The 22,432-nt window shown below is 40.5% G+C and overlaps 1 protein-coding gene across 1 annotated transcript; it reads right to left on the reverse strand.

Annotated features, from left to right (window-relative positions):
* Positions 1-2,976: 2,976 nt before the first annotated feature.
* Positions 2,977-21,619, reverse strand: stk40 (serine/threonine kinase 40). The gene is made up of 11 exons (XM_033980382.2): positions 21,353-21,619; positions 15,103-15,229; positions 14,131-14,216; positions 12,701-12,844; positions 11,088-11,312; positions 10,451-10,503; positions 7,124-7,239; positions 6,272-6,416; positions 6,063-6,182; positions 5,862-5,946; positions 2,977-5,761 (listed from the first exon to the last, which is right to left on the reverse strand). Exons 2-11 carry the CDS (start codon positions 15,218-15,220, stop codon positions 5,543-5,545), a joined length of 1,311 nt encoding a protein of 436 aa, XP_033836273.1. The 5' UTR covers positions 15,221-15,229; positions 21,353-21,619; the 3' UTR covers positions 2,977-5,542.
* Between the last annotated feature and the right edge of the window lie 813 nt (positions 21,620-22,432).

Below are 22,432 nucleotides of genomic sequence, written 5' to 3' on the forward strand. Positions count from 1 at the left end.
AAAACAAAAAAAACAAAAAAACAAAAAAAAAAAACTTACCAAGAGTATATAACATGACAGAAGAAGGTTCTGGCTTCTGAGTTTTAACAACCAAATCGTTCAGTTTGTCCAATTCAGGTACCTATGGAAAAAAAATAAAAAATAAAAAAGTGTCCCAGTTTTATTAATGATGGATAATTGACTATTTACAGCAGCACCATGTAACTTTCTGGTGGCAGGACAGTTAAAGCCTTACTTTGGGATATTCTCCATGAAGACACACATGTTTTATGCCTTATTTATGTTCAGGAAAAGTAATAATATATCTGTGGAAATAAGCAAGTGGTGTGCTGTCTACCAGGCCAAGTTACAGGTCAGGTTTGTGGAGATGCAAGCCTGCTCAAAGTAAAGATTTGTGTATTTTAGTGCAATACATTTTTCCACATTATTGGCTGAAATGTTATGCAGTATGTACAAACTCTTTTTTACACTCAGTACCCAAACATTTCAGAGCTCTTCTTTATATTGTCTATGTATTTATTTCTCTTGCTTAATTTAATTTAGAAATGAAAATGTGAGTAACAAGCAGAACTGTAGCTCTTCTACTCCTGGCACCACTTCACCACCACATCTGAGGACACACTTTGCTCCTGGATTAGAAGGTGTGGGAAGGACAAACACTTGTGTTTACTCGTCTTCAGTGCTCTTTTGCAAGTATCATGTTTGAATAATAAGCAGTCATTAAGCTCAGGGTTGCCTAAAGGAAACTGGCAGCTGAGAAATGATTGTTTGGAGTCAATTGTGTAAAACGAGTAAACTCATTTTGGAGACATTGTGTTCTGGGGACTACTTAGTTAAACGCAGGAAGAGGAAGTTTACAAGTTTACGCCATGCACCCACTATTAGGTCATGTTGTCTCTGCAGCGGTCAGTCTACTCTAGTCAGTCTAAACATATACAGAACATTACATTTTATTGTCTGTGATGTGCCTCAGATACGGTGTAATGTAAACACGCAAACACACATGTACATGCAATTTGATACTTGAATTATAGCACACAAACAGGTCACACTGACAAAGAAAAGCACAAAACTAATATATCCACCATTACATCTGCCTGTTTGGTCAGATTCTGGTCAAATTTGGTCTGTCTTCTTAAACGGAGAAAAGAAGATTTAGCTAACATGAGATTGTGGTGTATGGCTTAACCGTGCAAGTTACTCTTTATTTATATCTTTGTTTTATTTTTTACCCCAAATAACTAAATTATAATTACTAAAATTCTTTTCATATGTAAGAGCTGAACAGATACCTAACCTAAGTGCATCTTACTGCATGTATATACTAGTAGTAATTAAAGTTAACAAATGTGATGAGAGAATAGTCTTGCACAAATAGAAATCATATTTAAATGGTTGCAAAAAAGCAGCAGTTAGCAATAAAGTGACCTCTACAAAAGATATCCTGTTGTTTTATGAAAATTTGCTATCCCTACTTATTAGTTAATACATCTAAGACATGTTATAAAATGCATTATTATCGTATTATCTTCTCCCAAACTCTCTTTGATGTGTTGAAAATGTGCACTGCAGGTCTAATCATTTTTCTTTGTGCTGCTCTACTAGAAGATGCAATCTAACTCACTACTGTCTATCTTAAAGTTTAACAAAGACAGCTGGGGGAGACATGTTGTTCACATCATGACAGCTGATAATGTACACATCCAATAACCTTTACAGCAACTGAAAAACAAACTGCTGCCGTTTACCACTAAACAATAAAGCCCTAACAATAGCTGTACATGCACACATCTGGAAACTAGAATCCTGTTTATCTTTTGTCATGTGTGTCTAGCCTGTCTTCCACTGAGAGTCAAGAATCTCTGAGGTAATTAGACAAGAGCATAGCCTCAAACTGACGTAGCCTTGTAAGAGCAATCATTTGGCTGCTGAGACACACATGCAGTTAGAGTTTCCCTTTAGCAAATGGTTCAGTTTATGGGGACAGAGCATCTGTGGAACTTTGACCTCAGGGATCTTTGGACTTTTGCCCAGCAAGGCATCATGGGAAACAGAGTGAAAGGAGAGAACAGGCCTGGAGTGCTCTCATCACAGTGGGAAAGTGTTTTGTGACCTAATTATCGTGACCTTGAGTGTAGATGTTACATACCAAGTGCGTGCGCAGATTGTGATTTTTATTTGTTATACATCTTGCAGCCCTATTGGAGAGTTAAGACTCTCCTAAAGGCTGTTGGCCCACAACTTAGATAAATAAAATGATAATTTGTTTAATTTTTGCTTTACCTTTGGACCTTCTGCCCCAAAGAAAGAATAGTAAAATGTAAAATTAATAAATTAAAAACAAAATAGGCCATATTACAAAAACAAACTACAACATTTGTAGAGGTGCTTCACTAGGAGCTGGTGAGAGTTGGAGTACCTGTCAGGTACTTCCTTCCATGTAGCGGACAAGATGTGAGAGCCTACAGGTTTGACAAAAAAAAAAAAAATTAATAAAAAAATTAAACTATTAAATATGGACAATATTATGTTGCCAATTCATTTACATATGCATTTATTTTAAGCTACATTATAGAATAGGTCCACTATAATCAATATACCATCTGAATATGAACCTCTCACCCATCCCCAACACTAAATGTGCACAAGTAAAAACTAAAGACAATGGAATATGTGCTTTGCATCAACAGTAGAAGTAGCCTGATGCAAAGTGCTTTTGACACTACCTACTTACCATGAAGATAAGCATAGCAACCACCAAGTCAGATTTACAACTGACTTCTATGGATCAATATGATCTTGTACAGCAGTGAGGAGCATGGGAGACAGAGGAGAAAAACAAACATTACCCATTGCTGCCATAGATCCATGATTACTGCTGCTCATTCTCATGATTATGATGCTGATTGACTTCCTTTAGCCACTGCGAAAGTGCACCACCTGCTGGCAATGAAATCACACGGCACGAGGCAGATATGTTTTCCATATCAAAGTTTATTGCTGACATGCATGTAGAGATCTGATGTAGTACAAAAATATGTTTTTTTATACAAACCTGTATTTATCTGTACAATTATGCAGTTTTATGTATCTAGATGCCCGTGTCTGACCAAGCAGCTTACAGCACTTATCCCACTGACAACACATTTCATATCCTACACCTGGATTCCAGTTAAAGAAACAGTCAGCAATATATAAGTTACTTGCAGAGACTTTAGAGAGAAAAATCATAAAAAACTGAAATTTACATACTCCAATTTTGAGGGAATACAGTTTTCATTTTGAGGGCAAAATCCCTCAAAAGTCCTTATTGGTTGCTCTGGCAAGCCGTGCAAGTTTTAAATCATGCAACATTTGACACAGTTTTACCTCACACACATTCCATGCTTTTCAGTCCACATTGCGGCCTACTACCACACAGCTCTGTATAACATTACAACGTGGTACAATCCACTAGCTAGCAATGTGAAACGTGTTAAAAGGGGAGAGATTACTCAAATTTACATCAAAGGACTATGCCGAAGAGACCACATTCACAAATGATCGTTCAATGTGAGCATTCAGCGATTGCCAGGGTGAATAAAACATTAAATAAAAACACCCTTCTCTGGTGAGCCTACACTACTACAATACTGCTGTTTGACCATAGCTTCACATTGTGGTGGGAGAACGCTTTCCCAATGTATTCATTTATCGACTGAATGTGTAAAAGATGTCATTTACATACTGACCAGAGAGCACAGCCTCTAGTTGGACCTAGTGATGAAAGAAAACTGCTAAGAACAAAATCCCCAAAGATAAAGAGTATCATTTCTTAAAAAATAGATTTATACACAAGTCAGTCTCAATATTAGTGTAGCTTAATCGGGCCAGTGTGTGTGGCAAAATGGCAAGAATAGGTTGATTATAAGAGAAAGACTGCTACTTTAAATCAATAGTGATAGAAACACAAATGTTTTTAAAGCTAAGCATTCATAGAGGGGTTTGTCTGGCTGCAATGGGACACAAGCCCCTTTGATTAGAAGAGAAAAAGTCACAACTGAATGAATAAATAAATCAACATGAAATTACAAAGAAGTCAACATTTGAAAGAGTTCATGCAATGGTTTCAATATAAATAGGAAGTGTAGATAGCCTAAAGCTAGTACCAGTACGCAAAGCCCAGTTGCAGTACACGGATGCCTAACAGTCACTGCTTAGTAGCTTTGCCATGGTTCGAAAAGACACTGCTGCAACAAAACAAACTCTTTTCAATGTCGATCTTACAGTATGGAATACAAGTGAGGGCTTAACAATGGTGATAGTTATGAGATTGTTTTCTAGCATTTGTGAATGATGATGATGGATAGCTAACACATTCAGTCAAGCCCTGTGTTGGTAAAGCCTACTCTGAATCTCACAGTGACAGCCACCAAGGCAGGCCAGTTAACACAGAATAGCTTAGAGGGACAGTGGGCCCAAATTCACCTGGCCCCGTGGACACTGCAGGCCTCTCCAAGCATACAGTTCACATTCAAACACTTGTCCCACTGGAATAGAGAGAGAGGGAAAGAGACCGGGGAAGTCAGGATACCTGGAAGCCATGTGATTCTGAATGAGGCTGTGGGTACCAGTTCCTTGGCTAAGAGGACTTTTAAGACATGATTTTTGGCAATATAAACTGACAGTGTCCAATGTTCACTACAGAGACACTGAGGAAGCGATACCATAAAAATGCCTTGGCAAGAGGTCCAACAGTTTTGTCCTATTCAGTTCTTGGCGTGGTGTTTCCAGGTACCGCACACTAGCTGCCTAGATGCTATTTTTACACAGGGATGAGCTAGACGTGGAGACAATGCTTTGGTGAAAATAAAAGGATGCTTGTAAACAGCCTTTTAGATTCTCATTTTCAATGCCAAAGACAGGGAGAAAACGCTACAAAAAGGTAAATGTGTTAAAAAAGCTTATTCAAAATTGGGAAACCAAAAAAGGGTTCCAAACAATTATCACTTGGACAGAAAACATTAATGCTTTATGTCACTGGTGGCATCAAGACAGGTTGTTACAATCCCCTGTCTCAAACAGAGGACATGGTTTACCAACAGAGAAGAGACGGAGGTAGATTGATCTGATGTTCAGACAGGACCGGACTGTTAAGGAGGAGCAGAGGAGGAAGGGAGTGACATCTGAAATCCAATACCATGATCCACCAGGAGAGGGGGCTGCTACATGTTCTGGCCCTGAGCAGGGTCCAGAGGAAGTGTTCAGGGGAGGGTCACCACAGGCAGAGCGTGTGTCCCCAGGTACGTTGCACAGTGACACTGTGGCTGTGCTGAGGCCCAGAACCTTTGGTTCAAACCTTCTTCAGGCATCCATGTTTCCCTGCACAGCTGCACATATGAAGAGGTCTGTCCATTGTGTGCCCCTCACATGTACAGCCCTGCAGGATGACTAGGTGGCCCTTCAGAGCCCTCTGTTTAGTTTTGGGCTCATTCTGCTCAGTCCTCTCTGGACTCCACAGTCTGTGTGCCTGGAGACCAGAGGCTAAAGAGGGCTCTGAGGGTTATTTGCGGAGGAAGCGCTGTGCCAGGATGGCAGCGTCCAGGGGGTTGACAGGCTGGGCGTCGTGACCTAGCCGTCTCACAGGAGGGATGCTGCCAAATTGACGCTTACTGAGGAAACTCTTTGCCTCATGGATAGTGTTCTTCTCTTCAGCCAGCAGCAGCTGTTGCCGCATGTAGTTCTCAAACTCGTACTGCGAGGACTCCTCAATAGCCTTGGCCTGAAAAGTGAGGATATTTTTGTTTAGTAAGGGCTTGCCATTGACCAGCTGTATAAATATGCTCAGTTAATAAAGCTATGCTTATGAGAAGGTCACTCACGTCCTGTAGATGTTCTGCGTGATTGACCTGATCGTCAATATCTGGTACCACCTGCAGGGGGCCACTCAATGATGAAACAGATTGCCTGTAGTTGAATAGGCAAGAAGCATTTTAGTTAAGTGTTGTGCAAACGCATTTGGTTCAAAGAAGTGCCACACATCAGTTGCAATTATTCATTTGTCCAGCAGGTGGAGCCCTTACCAAGAGGCAATGATGGCACTAAGGGACTCCAGGACTTCTCCTGCAGTGAGCCGCTGTTGAGGGTCCAGGACCAGGAGCTTCCTGATCAGACACACAGTGCTCTCGGACACACGGCCATCCCTTTGACACAGAGAGTCTGGTTCTGTATGGTGTTTGTCTGCTATACACTGTGCATGCACATTACTGAAACCATAGTGCGTGATACTCACTCTGGGATGGAATACTCTGCAGCCTTAATCTTGCGGAAGAGTTCTTGAGGTATACTGTCATAGAAGGGGAACTGGCCATACAACATGGTGAACAGGACCACACCGAGCGCCCACATGTCACTGGGTTTACCGCGATACGGCCGTCCTGCACACAATCACACAGAACAATGCTTACTGAGACATTTCAAAAAACAGCAATTAACTGGGTTATACAACACAATCCCTATATTTGCCAAACAGTGACTCACAAGTATCAAAGTCAGCAATGTTGAATGATTCATTGACAAAAAACCTTGCACAATTATTTCACTGCATTTTAATCTGCCACGATATATTAAATGGGTGATGATAGATGCAGGTGAACCTTTAAAGTGCTATACAGCCAGAGTTGTTACAGTCAGGCAGGCTGCAGCAATAGCAGCAGGCAATTATTGTTGAAGCTTGTGACACGCACATGCAGCGGGGGATGGGACGGGGGAGATGGGAGTAGTTTCCCTCCACTGACTCAGAGCATGACTCACTGGAGCTCTGCTTAATTGTGTGCCTGTCACGTTATGCCGATCTACACGCCTCACTGCCAACTACACTATAGAGTTAATGGTGGAAGGTACTACAATGTATAAAAGCTCTTACTCAAAATACACACACAAAAAAAAAAAAAATTAAAAAATGCAAAATAGACATACAAATAAAAAAAATAAAATCCCAAAGTTGTCAAAGTCAAATTGCAACATGTTTTAAGAGATAATCAAACCGAAACTAAACTGAAATATTGTGCAACCTTAAAACTGCCCTATAAGGCCACATTAGGCATAGCTGAAAGTACACACGGTGGATGTATTTCTCACTCACCACTTAAGACATCAGGGCTAATATAGGCAGGGCTTCCTCTCTGATCTTTCAGCAGGTCATCCTCGCTTACCAGGTGCTTTCCCAAACAGAAATTCGTAATGGTGATTCTATGAGTCCTGTGCAATAAATAAACAAACAAAAAATATCATCAATTAGAATTCTTGTTTAAAATATCAATGGCTAAACAGACAGTATTTAGAAACATCTACAATGTCATAGAGTGAGCGCACATATGAGAACATATTCTAAAAGTATTTGTAGCACTGCACATTAGTAGGTCAGAAAAAGGTGAAGCTTTTTTTTTGTGAAAACCAGATTCTTGTGCAACACAGTTTCATTTACATTTTTAGTCCATAAAGCAGCCGCTCCCACACAGCTCATTGAGGTATTACTCATTTTTGTCCTGTGGCTTTCTTCCTGCGGCTGTCTGAAATAGAACTTCAATCTTTCAACAGCAATTACCTGATACAGTACCAATAAGTTTTGATATGCATTTATTATTGCATGCACAATCATTTAATCTTTAGACTGTGGCACTAACAGTCCACTGCAGCACTCCATAACCCAAGAAGACCCGCAGTTTTAGTGGGCAGATTTGATGCAGCAGAATGTAGAGTTACTGTGATTCACATTGAAACTATATTTAGTTCAGTTGTTGTAGAGTAAAACTAACTTTTTCTAAACAAAATGAATAGACACAGCTGCACAGCAGTGTGTGTCTTCAGCAAAGAAGGAAAATAGAGAACCCACACTTAGACAAACATATGACTCAACCTGTGGCTTGGGATAATTGTCTCGATGACTAATGCAGCTTGATCATGGTCTGGCACAGACATATATAAAGCTCAAGAAGCTTTAAAATGTGTAGACGAAGAGTGCATGCTCCCACACATGAGTGGCATGCTCCTCTCATGCACATGTACTCAGAAGCAGACATTGTCTGGAGCTCCTCTCTGGATCATGCTCCACATCCTCTTTCTACAAAGCCTGAGGTCAACAGCTTCCTCTTTTCTCTCACACTTTCACACTCACTGCTTCACTGCAAGTCTGGAGCCAACTCCTGTGAAGAACACAATTTTCTCCCCAATATTAAAGTCTTCACATCAATTAACAGACTGAGTGGTCACGACTCGCTGCTAGTTACATGATGAGCTTTTGTAAAGACCATACAGTGGCCTCGTGCTCAAGGACCGGGCCGAGGTACAGTGAGGCGCTCTTCAAGGCCCCTCCACATAAAAGCTTCCTTTATGAAGGAGCCTGCCCTTTTGTCTGAGCACATCACGACTCCAGCGCACTATTCTTGCACCGGAGATTGGCTAAATGAAATTGCATGTTTGCCTCATGAGGCAAGGGTCCCTGAGGACAGATGAGAGACCACACCATGGCTGCTTCCTGGTCATATGACCCGAGCAGGAAACCAGAAACCCAAATGATCCTCATGACTCCCACCATGCAATATTCTGCTGAAAATACACCAGCTGATGAGGCCAGGCAGGAAGAAGGTTAAACACTGGCCACTTTGACATAAGGAGACCACTGCATTTGTCAGAACAACGTGGAAGTCAAGAAGAAAATGAGAACGTGTCAGTGGTTACAAGTCATCCACTAAAGCATGTCAAAAAACGTCCCCTTTAGACTGATATCAGATCATATCAGGTGAGTCTCCAGCAGACAAATAACTACGAACGATTTTGCTTTCCTGCACTGTTGGGTGGAGGGACATGATGGGAAGCACAAAAACAACAAAACCACACTGAACAAAATTTTCGAGAAAAGTGACAAAGAGGAAAAAGGATGGGCTGTCGCATTCAAACTGAACACTAAAAACTCTTGGGTACATTAATGTGTATGGATGTGCGAGCAGTGTAGCCTGGTGTGAGTCAGCTCTGAGCTATGGGGCCCTTGGCAGACCTCTCCTTTGTCTCCAGCTGGGACGAAGTGTTCCGCTCGTCTGCCTCTCTCTCCAACACCCTGCTCTGCCGTGCAGGCCAAAACACTCTGTTTCATCATCAGCACCATGGCCACCACGCTGCTGCTGTGAAGCTGACAGAGTGTGCGGTGCAGCCATAAGCCAGGAACGTGACAGAGACATGGATTCACACTCGCAGGTCACCAGTCGGACAACTCCATCATTGCTCCTGTGATGTGTGAACATTTTATCCCCACAACTTTCATTCTCTCTTCCAAATAAAGGATTCGATTTTGTAATCGATTACCAAGGAATACTTAAGGATTTCCAATAATAAAAATAGCCATAACATTACATTGTTGGAAATGATACATTTCAAATGACTGTAAACAGAGGAACCACAGGAGTCAAGAGTAGGCCTGTCACGATAATTATTATATCAACTTATCATTTTAGAGGTCAATATTTATTATGGGTACTTTTTCTTTGCATTATTGAGGATTTTAATAGTTGTTTTTCTCTACTGCAGTCAGATTTGAGCTGGAGTGAGTTGAATAAGTAACTTCTATGACTCACACACAGATTACAGATACACACTACTAAAGTGTTTCATCATGCAACTTGTTTATTGCAGTTTGTTCAGATTTTTGAGACAATTTTGCTTTAGGGTTATTGTGTCAATGGCCTAAATTAGTTTCAATATTATCATTTACCAACTACATTTTCTTTCGCAATTTATCAGACTTCAAAATGTGTTATTGTGACAGGACTAGTCAAGAGCAAAATGTTGCAGGCAGGTTGAATGTACAGCTTACTTTAATAGCACAATTACTTGAAATCAATCTGCGGCACACACTTTTATCTCAGTTTTATTTTTGTTAATGCTTGCTGAAAACCCCCAAAATGGTTAGGTGCTCAAACATACTATCCTGCTTAACATGAACTGCCAAATAAAATGCACCAGTATTTGTGTCCTGGGGTTTAGAGGCAATTCTCTGAGGCGACCACTGTTCAATACTATAAGCAGGTCCAGGTTCATCTCAGTTCTGTGTGAAATACAGCCCCCGTGACCTGAGGTGAACCCGGCTGTGTGGATCGCTATGCACCATTACTCTGGACTGGGAACAAAGCTGCGAGGAAAAGCACAAGAACTAGCACTTCCAAAAAGCCATTCAGGGGGAATGAATCATCGGCCTTTAATCAACACAGGGCCGGCGATGGGCATACGGAGGGCTCTGAGTTCCTATGACTGATTTCACTTTTAGTCTGAGAATGTGACCCCTGGGCCAGGACGGTCAATGGTATCGCTAAGCGAAAACTCCTAAAAGAATTACTGGCAACAACTAAAGAGTGAGGTTTCTGGTTGTATAAATGATTGACAAGCGGAGGGGAGGATGGCTTGGATAGTTTCATCTTACCGTTTGTTTAGCACCATGTTTCCAAGCTTGAGGTCTCTGTGCACAATATTTTTCTGTCAGCAAAAAGAAAAGGGAAAAAAGTTACTTCATGTCATGCAGAGTGATTCATGACCATCAAAACAACTAGTTTGTTTCTAGGAGTGGCATGCGAGCGTAGGAAATGAGTAATGAGAAATTAAAGAACATTTTCTGCACTAATCATAATGCATAATGGCTTATTGCACCCAGTGAACTTCAAAATGGTATCACCTTCTGAAGACGTGTTAAATTAGATAATCAAGTATTTTAAAGCAGTGTTAAATAAGTGTTCTAAAGTGAAAAGTTGGCCTAATGCAGTAAATTTCACTCATTTCATAGGATTGTTCAAATAAAGCTATTATAACCCTGTACATTTCTGGTGTCAGTACTGTGTATCAGCAAGCACTCAAAATTAAGTACTCTAGTAGTACAAATTTTTGAAAATGTAGCATCTGTGCAACCAAAGTGGATTCCAAACAGATCATCCGATTATTCTTGTGATTAAAAAGTACACATTTGTCAATACCGCCCACCCCTATATAGTACTTTTAAAATATGTTTGATACTTTACACATTCATTCATTGCAAAACAAATACAAAAACACACAAATGTCCTAACCTTATGAAGCGCCTCCACCACGCGCACCACATCGTAGAAAATGACCACTGCCTCGCGCTCGCTTAACCGCTTCTCTTTGATGACGTAATGCTGCAGGTTGATGAGGTCGGCGGTCTTGTCGCTAAAGTCGTGAGCGCACAGGCAGTCCAGCACCAGGCAGATGCGCTTCTTCATCTTACGGATTTTGTTGGCTTCTATATCTTCCACGATTTCATAGGCTCGGTCCTAAACAAGAAAAGCCAGACACTGTTAGCTTTATTGAATGCATATTGGAGGCCCAACAGACAAGACAGGTTTTGAATGCTTAGGATTGGTAGTGTCATTTTTCTTTTACACCTGAATCCAATCTCATCGTGCAAAACCTATCCAGATGTCGTAACCTTAACCAATATACTTGTTTCTAAACTTAACCATAAACCTACCACTAACCTTGACCTACTTGAAATAACACATCTTCAAAAATAAACATTTGCTAAACAGCTTAAAGTTGGTTGTGATATTTGCAATGTAGTCACATTCTAATGATCGATTTATAGGAAATGTATCAATTTACAGTGCATTATCACAAACTTAAATTACAAAAGGAACAATTATAAGAATAAGGAAGTGAACAAAACATCCCAAAACTTCCACCCACTGTGCAGGAACCCTATCAATTTGTGTATCAGGTTGTTGATTCTTGTTTCAGACGCTGTCAGCACCTTGGATGGCCTCCATTATGAAGTCCCTTTGTGAAGATGCACTATAATAATCTAATCAATATCTGGTGTCCTAAATGAGAAGAAGCTCAATGCTGCTATTCTGAGCACAGTGACAGAGGCAGAGCACACAGGATGTGGGAGTGGAGAGAGAAAGAGATGAGACAGATGAAACAATAATAAAGTTAGAGGAGGCAGACGGGAAGACAGGTGAGGGAGGGGGAGGCATTGTGAATGGATGTGGCTCTGAATAGAGGATGACGCCATAGAGCTGGGGCTTTTAATGTTGCTCCCGCTTCTCAATTGAAAGAACTCTGATAAGGAAATACAGGCAGCTGGCTAGACTGATGACTGACTTACCTCTGACAATATGAAATTAACAATGCTGATTGTTTAGTTCATTACCAAGACATATTTTTTTCCAATTAGCAACACTTTATAGTGTAGATTTTACACTATATTATAATTTGAGAACTTTAAAAGAGGTGCTAAAGAGGATCTTTCTACCATGTTATAACGTTCTCTCATCAAAACATGCCTGAAGAGGTTTTATCATTCATGCATGTTTGAGTAATCTAGTGATCTCTTCCAGGTAATATTCCCTCTCTGTGCGAGGTGTGGCTGATGCATGCTTCCATTCACAAAAAAATATGCCTCTATCTAATGTATCTGAAAAATGCAGAGAATCCAGTTAAATATCAATAACGGATAGAATTATGTCGGTTGCTTCTCTTTTTTTCAATACAGATGCCCAATATAAACAACTCCAGAGTGCTAAAATGCAATAACCTCAGGAAGGATGTGCCAACCCTCATGTAAAAGTGGTTGCAGAGTAGTTGACAAAACCAAAATATCACATGAAAAACTTGGGTCTTGACAGCAGGAAGTGAGTGGGTTTCCATGAGTTGGCTGTACCTGAAAAAGGCCATGGTGGTGAACCACACCATCCTGGTTGTGCAGCAGAGACAAGAGTGAGTATTCTGTGTGCAGCAGCATCTTCCCCTGCCGCTCCTCCTGCGTCTCCCCGGCAGAATCCACCCGCTCCTCCAGTGTCAAGATCTGTACACCAGACACAGAGCAAACATTAGGAGGTCACAAGACAGCAGCGTATTAGTAGCACAAAGAAGAATGCTTTGTTCGAGAGAAAGCGTTTTTTGGGGAATAGTTAACATAAATAGCCTCTCTTTTTGGAAAAAGCTTTTTCAGAGCACCCCTTTCTGTAATTGAGCAATTGTTTTTTATTTTTTATGTACATTTTTTGTTCTAAAAGAACACTTTGGTCTTTCTTAACTTTAAGGTGAACCACCCCAGTCAATACAATACTTTGAGATCAGGCATCTGTCCTCCACTGTATGTATGTGGGTCCCCCCTCTTAAGAATCAGACAATGGCCATGTAAATGGGGATTTGAAAAAAGACTTATTTTACAAAAGGGCAAGATCTGAGTTAGCTGTAAAAAAAAGCATATGCATAATTATTTACTGCATTTATTATAAATGCACAACAAAAGGTTCAACTTAAGGTAACCACAAACATGCATGACATTTAGATCAACACAGGAAATAGATTATCCATCAAATGAACAGTCCATTTTACAATTCAAAAAAACCAATCCATTTTAGCTACAATGCTAGTACACCACAGCAGCTTTCCAGGAGCCCCCTAAGTCTTGATGTAAACAGCCATGCAGCAGACAGTGAGGCGCTGTAGTCATGTGTGCGAGGGGGGCTGTGCTATGACTCACTACACGGTCGTAGGGGTTAAAAGTCGACATTCCAGGTGGGGCGCCACCTTCCTCTGTCCCACCGCACACTCCTAGAGCCCTCCCTTGTATAACAACCATCACATAGCCTTCCTAACACACAGATTGGCCACAGTTTTGTCGCTTGTGCCAGAATGTGACAGCAGGGCCGTAAAAGATACACCAACAAAAGGGGAGGTCAAAGGTTCACGTGTCTATTGGCAAAATTGAATTATATGGTCTTTTTAGTGAGCATCGGGGGGAGGTGAACTGTCAAAACAACATAATTATTCTAACTAGAGGCGGGAGATGTATACAAAATGATAATATTGCAATTGTCGTTTTGGATAAATGCAACATTAGAATATAAAGTTTAGTCTGTAATTACATTAGACCCAACTTTCTCTTTTTGAGGTAATCTCCAAAACAAGAGTAAAACAAGTGTAAAGAGTTTTATTTGTGCCCTTTGGGGTTTCATTTTACAGTCCATTCACATTTTTGTGTGATACTCAACCTCAACAAGGCATTTACGGCACTTAACAATATTCAGAAGATGTTTGAGATGTTGCAAAAAAGTATCTATAACACCCCTAACTCAGACTTACTTTGAGCTGGTAAAAGTCGTCGCTGCCATCCTTTCTGGCCAGACATTGCACTATGCTGGGCACGGGTGAGTTGCCCAGGCGAGGCCCTGTGAGTGTTGAGAAAAACAGAACAGCTGCATGAGCAAAAGGCAGACTGTGTACGCAACTGGAGTGTGTTCTCTCACCACAGCTCATTACAGGCAGCGTGTGCATGTGCCTATTAACACCCCGCGTGTAATGTTTTTGTTGGCACTTCCATTAACAAATAGTAGTGATAGTAACAGTAGAAAAATGCATGGTAAGAGGAGAAGCAATAACGAAATAACCTTAATGCACTTTCTGGCTGGTGTTTTGGGGATCAGCAAAATTCCTGAAATTCTTGTCTCAGGGATGCATTGCGTACCCCACGATATCACTCATGCACACAAATTATACAAATACGGATATTACGTACAAATTACCCATATAGTTTTTGTATTATGTGTATTGGGCAGCGTATTTGACCCTTTGTTTCACTATGGTCAGGTCAAAGCTGGAAGTGAGTCATTCATGAGTAAGAGATAAGCTGACAAACAGGTTACCTAAATATCATTATGCTCCATGGTTACAGATTTGATATACTAAATGCAATGCAGGTATAAAAGCTCGTTGACAAAGTATCTTTTATAGTAAGTGATACAAAAAGCTTTAATGGACAATCCTTTTTGGTTGTAAATGTGACTAGGTTTCTTGTGCAATCAAAATCGCAATTTGAGTGGACACAACTGGTAAATCCCAATTTTTTAAGTACCACTGTTTTGTCCACAAACAAAATATCCTGCATAAACTAACCATGTAGTTCTGAAATGCGATTCTTGTATTAGTTTGTCAGTTTAAACAGAAACTGAATTAACTTGGCAGAATCCCATTAAAAAAAAAAATAAAAATAAAAATCACACCTAGATATGTTTCCCATGCTTCTCACCAGCTCCAATTCCTGAACATAAGGCTTACCTAGAATGAAGGGGCCGGCTCTCTTGGCGTTGTTGCCAGATATCCCGGGACACTGCAGCTTACTGGCCCTGCCCGATGTCTCTCCAGCCCCCCTCTCCGACGAGCGCCTCTTGGACATACTGGAGCTCTGCGGTGAAATAAATCTGATTAGTTTGCAGGATAAAGACTGCCGCTTCCAGGGTTTACTCCATTCACGTTGATGGACACATGCTGCGACTGGTGTCAGGAATAGCAGCTGTAATCTTTTGCCAAAACAATGGAAAATTTTAAAAATAGACTAGGCCTGAGTAAGGTCAGAACACTACTGATTAGTGGTGTGAGCTCACAAGTGAATGGAGGTAAACTTCAGGGCAGCTCCGCCTACTCAATTTGAAATCTCCCTCCCACGCGTTTAGCAACACCTAAGTGCGCGAGGCCATTATAGCCCCATTCACTGTGATGGCCGCTGGTGTGAGGGCTAACACCTCCAATTCAACTGCTGCAACAGGCACAGTCACGAATAGTTTGCAATCTGCCATTTAAATGCCCTTCTCTTCTTCATATGTAAATGGAACTTGCAAAACAAAGGCTTCTAGATTAGTTCCCAAACCAACATACAACCTCAATAGCCAGAATTTTAGGATTATTTATTTTTATATATACATATATGTAAAAGTGCTACCACTCAGTTATAAATCATAATCATTTTGAACTCACATGAAGATAGAAGATTAAAACTTAAAAAAAGTGTTTCATAGATAACACAAAACAATGCAAATGAAGGTTTGACAAACAAGCATTTTTGTCCTTTTTTGATTAACGGCATTGAACCTAGACTGAATGGTACATTGGTGAAGTACTTTGTTACTCCATTTCGTTTGGCTTCCCACACTAGAGTCTATTGCAATGTATGCCTGTAATTCCAGCAATGATCCATCTGTTGCACCACTGCTGTAGTCTAGAGTTGAAAAAAAATCCTCTGGCTCTTAATCTGCATGTTTTATCTGAGAAATCTGCACAGGGGCTTATCTGAGCAAGCCTTCCTCTGAGAGGACATGCGTGTTCCGACATGGTGCAGGATGGCATGCCGAGCCTTTTTAGTGTTTTGATAAGGAACCAGGTTCACATGCAAAAAATAAAGGGACATTGGGTGACACATCATTACACAAACTAGTCTTAAGCTCCTCCCAGCTGTCCTAGAGTCAGAGGTATGCTTTGTTTACTGATACGACGTTCCTATGTGATGAAACTCTGCAGTTTCTCGTAACAGGGAAGTAGGGCCTTGAACCGAGAGTGATTCATCCGACTGTCCACAGTTCTCAGTTTCTATTGGCCGGGAATCCTGCACTGTCCAGGTGATGACTCTAATAAAGACAATGAAGTGCATTTTTGCCAATATCACATATCACTTTAATGGAATGTCAAACAAGTGTCCGATAAAAAGAAGAACAACATATTTTTTCTTGCTCTACAAGACAGTGATTCAGGCATATGAAATCTAAGGCATTCACAACTGCTATGTAAGATTGCACAAAAATCCACAGGTCAAAATCATAGTCAAGCAATAGTCATGACAGAGATTAAGAACCTTAACATAACAGTTGCTACTTAATAGAAGATGTCATGATTAGGGATGGGACAATATATAATATATTGCTAATTGCGATCAAAAAGGTTCACAATTAATTGTTTCATTGTGTCATTTTTTTATAATCATGATCATTGCACACATATAGATCTGAAATAAACTACTGCATGTAGTTTGTTTTGTATTAGTTTGGATTTGTATGAATAATGGAACATGTTTGTGTCGACTTTGCTATCGCTAGCTTAATAGCATTTTGCACAGTTGATGCCAACATATATCCTTTTTCTGGGGGCTTTCTCAGGTTGGTTCATGTGTTTTTTTTATAGTCAAGAGTTATATAATTGACACATTTATTGTTCAATTTTATTTTTTTTTTATGCAAGTGAAATTAACAATCAATAAAGGTGATTGCTCAGACGCCTGCAAATTGTATGGCAATTAAGGTTTTAGTGACTTTTAAAAATTGTAAACCTCAGTTCAATAATTATTGTGATAATATCATTGATTGCGATCATTTTGGTCAAACTAATTGTGAGTCTGAATTTTAATATCATCCCATCCCTAGCCATGTTTACAACATATATTAAAAGTGTGAGGGAGAGATGGTCAGAATAGAAGGACATCCATCGGAGCTTAGTGTGCTTGATACATTTAAAAAGGTGGATTATGTAAACAGTATGACATTAGACTTTAGCAAGAAAACACCTGCCTAAAATGCCTAAACAAATACCTTGGAAAACAGGCATTCTTCCTGTGAGTGGGGTCACTCGGCCTGGCAGCGTCACATGCTAGTCGTGCATATACATGAGGATAAACAAGTTTAATGCCATACTGTGCAACAATCCAAGCAAAGCAATAACATATCAATGCAGACAAGCAGTTGGACTCCAGCAGGAAAAGTAGCATACAACTTTAAGTGGAGAGTTTTGTCAACTCTCCACTTAAAGTTGTATGCTACTTACTAAACATGAAGTTTAAATACAAAATTTCACCACAACCAACTGTATGCTCTAGTCCAAAAGTACATAATCCTAATTAAAGGTCCTGACGAGCTTTGACATTGCCAACTGTCATGTTTGCCATGAGAGGTGCTGCTAACTGAAGGCAGTCTATTAACGCTGCTGTCCTACATGCAAACCGTTTTCCCCTTGGCTCATGCATTGGCATGTCCACTTGTATCAGGACTCAAGCAGTTGGTTTTGGGCTGAGAGGAGTCTGGACAGTTGGCACTGGGGCTGATCTGAATTCTCACTTCCATGAGGCTTTTTGTGATCCTAGACAGCAGACAGTGTCATCGCCGTGTCTCTCGCCCATCTGCCTCCATCTCCACGAGTCATCATCCGCCGAGTCCATGAGCTGACAGCGTTTGTGGCATGAGCTACACTGACATTGGGTCACGATGCCAGTAAGGGGGTAAAACCAAGGGACAAATGTGCCTCTTGGTATTTAAACAGTAATGCACATACACAACTAGTTAAAAGTCTTGAAAGACTCATTTGTTTCCTTTATTTTCACTACTATTTACATTGTAGATTCTGTCTGACGCATCAAAACAAAATTAACTGAATTAACACATATAGAATGTAGTAAAGAAAAATTTAACTAAAAATAACTCCAAAATTTGTGTGAAGTTAAAACCATTTCAGGTGACTCATTATTGAGAAAAGGCAAAAGGTTTGCAGTGCTGTCCACAAAGCGGAGGGTGGCTACTTTGAGGAACTCAAAATAAAAATACAAAAAATATTTTGTAGCTTTAGAGTTTTTCTTTGCTACATAATCCCACACATCTTGCATCATATTTGATGATGTATAAAATGTGTAATGTATAAAATGAAGAAAGTAGTAAACATAATGAAAAAAAAAGAGTGTGTTCAAACGTTTGACTGGTAGTGTGCAAAGATGCATATCTATCTAATAATCACCCATGGATATCAAACCCATCCAAGAGAGGAACTTAAAATCACACCAAGAGGAAATATTCTGAACTTGTATCTATTAAAATCATGTAAACAATATTAGTGACAATATTTTCAGCTAAATAAATTCCATACCTTCTTGTCCTGTTCATTACGATTTGTTACCACAACACAAGCACACAAAAGATTCCATGGAGAACAAATGTTTGCTTAGTAAACAACTGCAGCAAATTCAAAAGTTTTTGTGGGGTGAAAATGCTGATGTCCTGCAAATGACCAATCCACAACAAAACCTAAGGTAAATTTCAGACTGTAAGCCGCTACTTTTTTCCCACGCTTTGAACCCGGCAGCCTGTACAACGGTGCGGCTAATTTATATATTTTTACTGGCTAACAGCCATAGGGGGGCACTCTCTAGCAGTAAATGCAAAAGTGAGACAGATGTGGGGAAAGATTATGTGCTGAAGAATGCACTAGTTTTGATTTTGAACTGTCATTTTGCCCATCATGCACACACCATCATGGAAAACACACAAAGAAATGCATATAATGCAACTTTTAAGTTAAAGGTAATCGATCTGGCCATGAAAGAAGGAAGTGCACCTAAGCTTGGCATTAAGGAATTGATAGTTGGAGGCAGCAGCGGGAAAAACTTAGTCAATGTAAAAAGATGACAACAGATTTCAGAGGAAATAAAAGCAGATGGCCCGTGCTGGTTCCGTTTTATTTTCTAAACATGCAGGCATGTTGGTCCCATATTGCCGATTTTCAGGCACAGTTTGAAAAAAAAAAAAGCATGTCAAAAAACCTCCGTGTACAGTCTTTCTGGGTAAATATCTCATGTTACCACATGAAAACCTGCAGCTTATATATGTACAAAATGTGTTTTCTTTTAACATTTAGTTGGTGCAGCCTATATTCAGGTGCGCTCAATAATCCAATCCATTTATGTTATGCATTTTGTTGTTGTCCAAATAGAAGTATATAAACTTGTCTGTATCCAGGCAAGTGAGCTCACCGGCCTACGCAATAATAGCACACAAGTTTAAAGCCATATGGTGGGTCATTCCAGACAGACTATTGACATTAAGTAGGTAGTGGACCCTCCATCAGATAGAGCATACTTAAATGAGAGAGGAATTTGTAAGAAACGGTCTGAATTGTACATTTAGGTTGGATAGTAAAAAGCGTGGAAACCAACCATCACGACACTGCAAGTCACAAAACAGCATGTCGTGTGTACCCATCTCTCTTGGTACACTCAGAGCAGCATAGAGAAAATAACACTGCCCTATCTAACATATGACTCATAAAATCCATTTGCAAAAACATCAGAGCTAATGTACCCTGAGCGATGCATCTACCTATCAGCTGGAGCGCTGCAGACCCAACCCCCGACACATGTAAAAAGCAAAGGTCAGTCTAACCAACCATTGCACGATGACCTAAATGACATCAGCACAATGACAGCACACAGATATCTCATTCTGATGCGGTACAGACTGTCAGACTGGCCGTGTGACTGTACCAGAGGGAGCCGAGAACAGAAACAGCCTCTGAATCATATCACACAAAAGGAGAGGAGACATGCTGCCAGTGCCCACCAGAAATGTGGGCTCCTGAAATAGTACTCTGAGCAAAATAAGTGCATAGGTGTTTCTAGATCCACCTACATGATTCACAAACACCATTCAAAACTAAAAGATGTAGGTGTCAAATGGAAAAGTGTACGTAGGCTTTTGTGCAAACTTGACAGAAGTTAAAAATCCAATGCTATAAAGAGGGTAAAGGAATCAAAGTGCTTGGCTAATAGCTACAGTCTTGGTTACTGTGTCATGACGTCCGTTTTGCAAGCAGTTGTTTACCACCTCTTACAGGAGTCCCATCGTCCTTGACCGCAAATATAGTTGTTGCCACTGGACACAAGGTCACACATTTAATCACTAGACGACAATCATTCTGCGTTACGCACGGTCTGTCATACGTTTGTGGTGCCATTTCGTGGCTGTAGTGGTCAGACAATATGTAGCCCTTTTGCACTTACAGCGGCATAAAAACAACACGATGAAGAGTTCTCGTTTCGTCTGCAGTCTTCTGAAAATATAGACCAACTGAATCACAACATGACTCTTCACAAGTTGTAGCCGCCTTTTACGCACAAGTTCTTGTCTATGGAAAGTTTATGCCTAAGCGTTAAAAATGATATAGCAATATTGCATTCAGTAGCTGATTAGATGTTTAATAATGTAGTTAGATGACTGAATTTTAATAGATATTATGCGCGATCCACAACCTCGTGTCTCGGACTGCTGGCAGGGAATCTCTCAAAGTTACGCAAAAAGAGTCAGTATGCAGACTCAACTTAGGAGGCAATGCTGTCTGCATAGCGTAGTTTAAATAATTAGGCTTGTTGTATGAAAAACCTCTTACATGTTGTGGTGGAGTGATTTAATAAAACTAAACTGGACAGTACATTGAACAAAGCTTGCGGGATCTCTCTGCTGAAGTCGCTGGCACAGTGAAGGCACACAAAGGCACAACACGGAGTCGTGCTTCCCGATGCAAACTACAAAAACTAGCTGCCTGCACAGTTAATGTTGCCATGTTTAATTGCCATGTGGGTTTAAATGCCTTTGATAGTGAGCAGCATGTGCTAATGGAAAGCTAGCGAGCAGCCCGGAGGCCATTTAAACAAAGTGGGTAACATTACAGCTGGCTAGCCGTGCCAGACAAGCCAAATAGCAAGCACAGTCGCCACCTCGCTTACCTCGAGCCGAAACCGCCGGGCAAAGTCTGCGTTGTCTCGTCACACCATGGACATTTCGAGGGGTAAACGCTGCGGTGTGTGCGCGGGACCCTTCGCTCAAACGACAACGACCACAGTGGGTTGGTTTCAGGATGTTTAGCCGCGGTAGCCGAAATGAGCAATTAAGGAAAAGCCTCCGCTCTTCGCTGATCGCATCTTTCCACAGCGACAGCACCACCTGACAACGGAAATGACGCACAAAAGGCTTGATTGACAGCTCCCACAGCCAATGGCAAGGGCTCTTCGCTGTCCTTTCTTATGGTTGCGCATTGATGATGAAATTCTTTGCATAATAAAAGTTGCCAAAACGCATTACATCATGATTTTCGGGACAGGATGCGTTTTTCCAGTTGTAATAAACATGAATCAACTGTCCTTCCGGCTGATGTCTCTGCTGTCAAATCTATCCACTTTGCACAAGTGAATTAATTACATATGTTTATCAGTGCCATAGCCATATCCACACCATTAGTTAACTAAAACAATAGTGCCAAATGCATACTACTTACTTTCAAGTTGCGATTATTGCTTTATAATTTTCCCGATATAGACACAACCCACAGACCCTACTTTCAAACAGGTGGGCAGGTGAGAAAATGTGTGCTTTCTAAATGGCAGATCATTGATTTATCTTTTTTTTTTTTTTTTCTTTTTCAAACCAACTAAACTCCTTGTTATAGCTAGGAGTAAATACAAGCCTTTGACTGGCACAAGCTCTGGTTTCTCTATGCTCTGCACGAAGGCTGTAATCTTAGGACACATACTGTGTTGTCTCCCCTTCTTTGTAAAGTCCCAACCTTAGAAAGGCCTCCCCAAAATCCTCCCCAAATCAATTTTGACAAATGTCTCAGCATGTTTTCGTGAAGAAATTTTGTGCAAAGAAATAAATCCCTTGCACAACAGGACTGAATTACAGTAAATTACTATCCTAAAATCAAATGAGCTTGCTGGTAAACACAGGTCGAATAGCAATCGGTATATGTTTTAAATAATGTTTAAATATACAATTAGTGGTTAATTTGGCGCATATATCTTCGAAAA

The sequence above is a fragment of the Periophthalmus magnuspinnatus genome, chromosome 16 (genome assembly GCF_009829125.3).
Source record: "Periophthalmus magnuspinnatus isolate fPerMag1 chromosome 16, fPerMag1.2.pri, whole genome shotgun sequence".
NCBI classification, from domain to species: Eukaryota; Metazoa; Chordata; class Actinopteri; order Gobiiformes; family Gobiidae; genus Periophthalmus; species Periophthalmus magnuspinnatus.

Excerpts from the sequence above, each read along its gene's own strand:
- stk40 (XM_033980382.2), bottom strand. The coding sequence starts at position 15,220 with ATGTCCAAGAGGCGCTCGTCGGAGAGGGGGGCTGGAGAGACATCGGGC. Across the intron at positions 6,183-6,271 it reads GCAGAGTATTCCATCCCAGA|GGATGGCCGTGTGTCCGAGA; the intron begins GTGAGTATCACG and ends TCTGTGTCAAAG. Across the intron at positions 5,947-6,062 it reads AGTGCCATCATTGCCTCTTG|GCAATCTGTTTCATCATTGA; the intron begins GTAAGGGCTCCA and ends ATTCAACTACAG.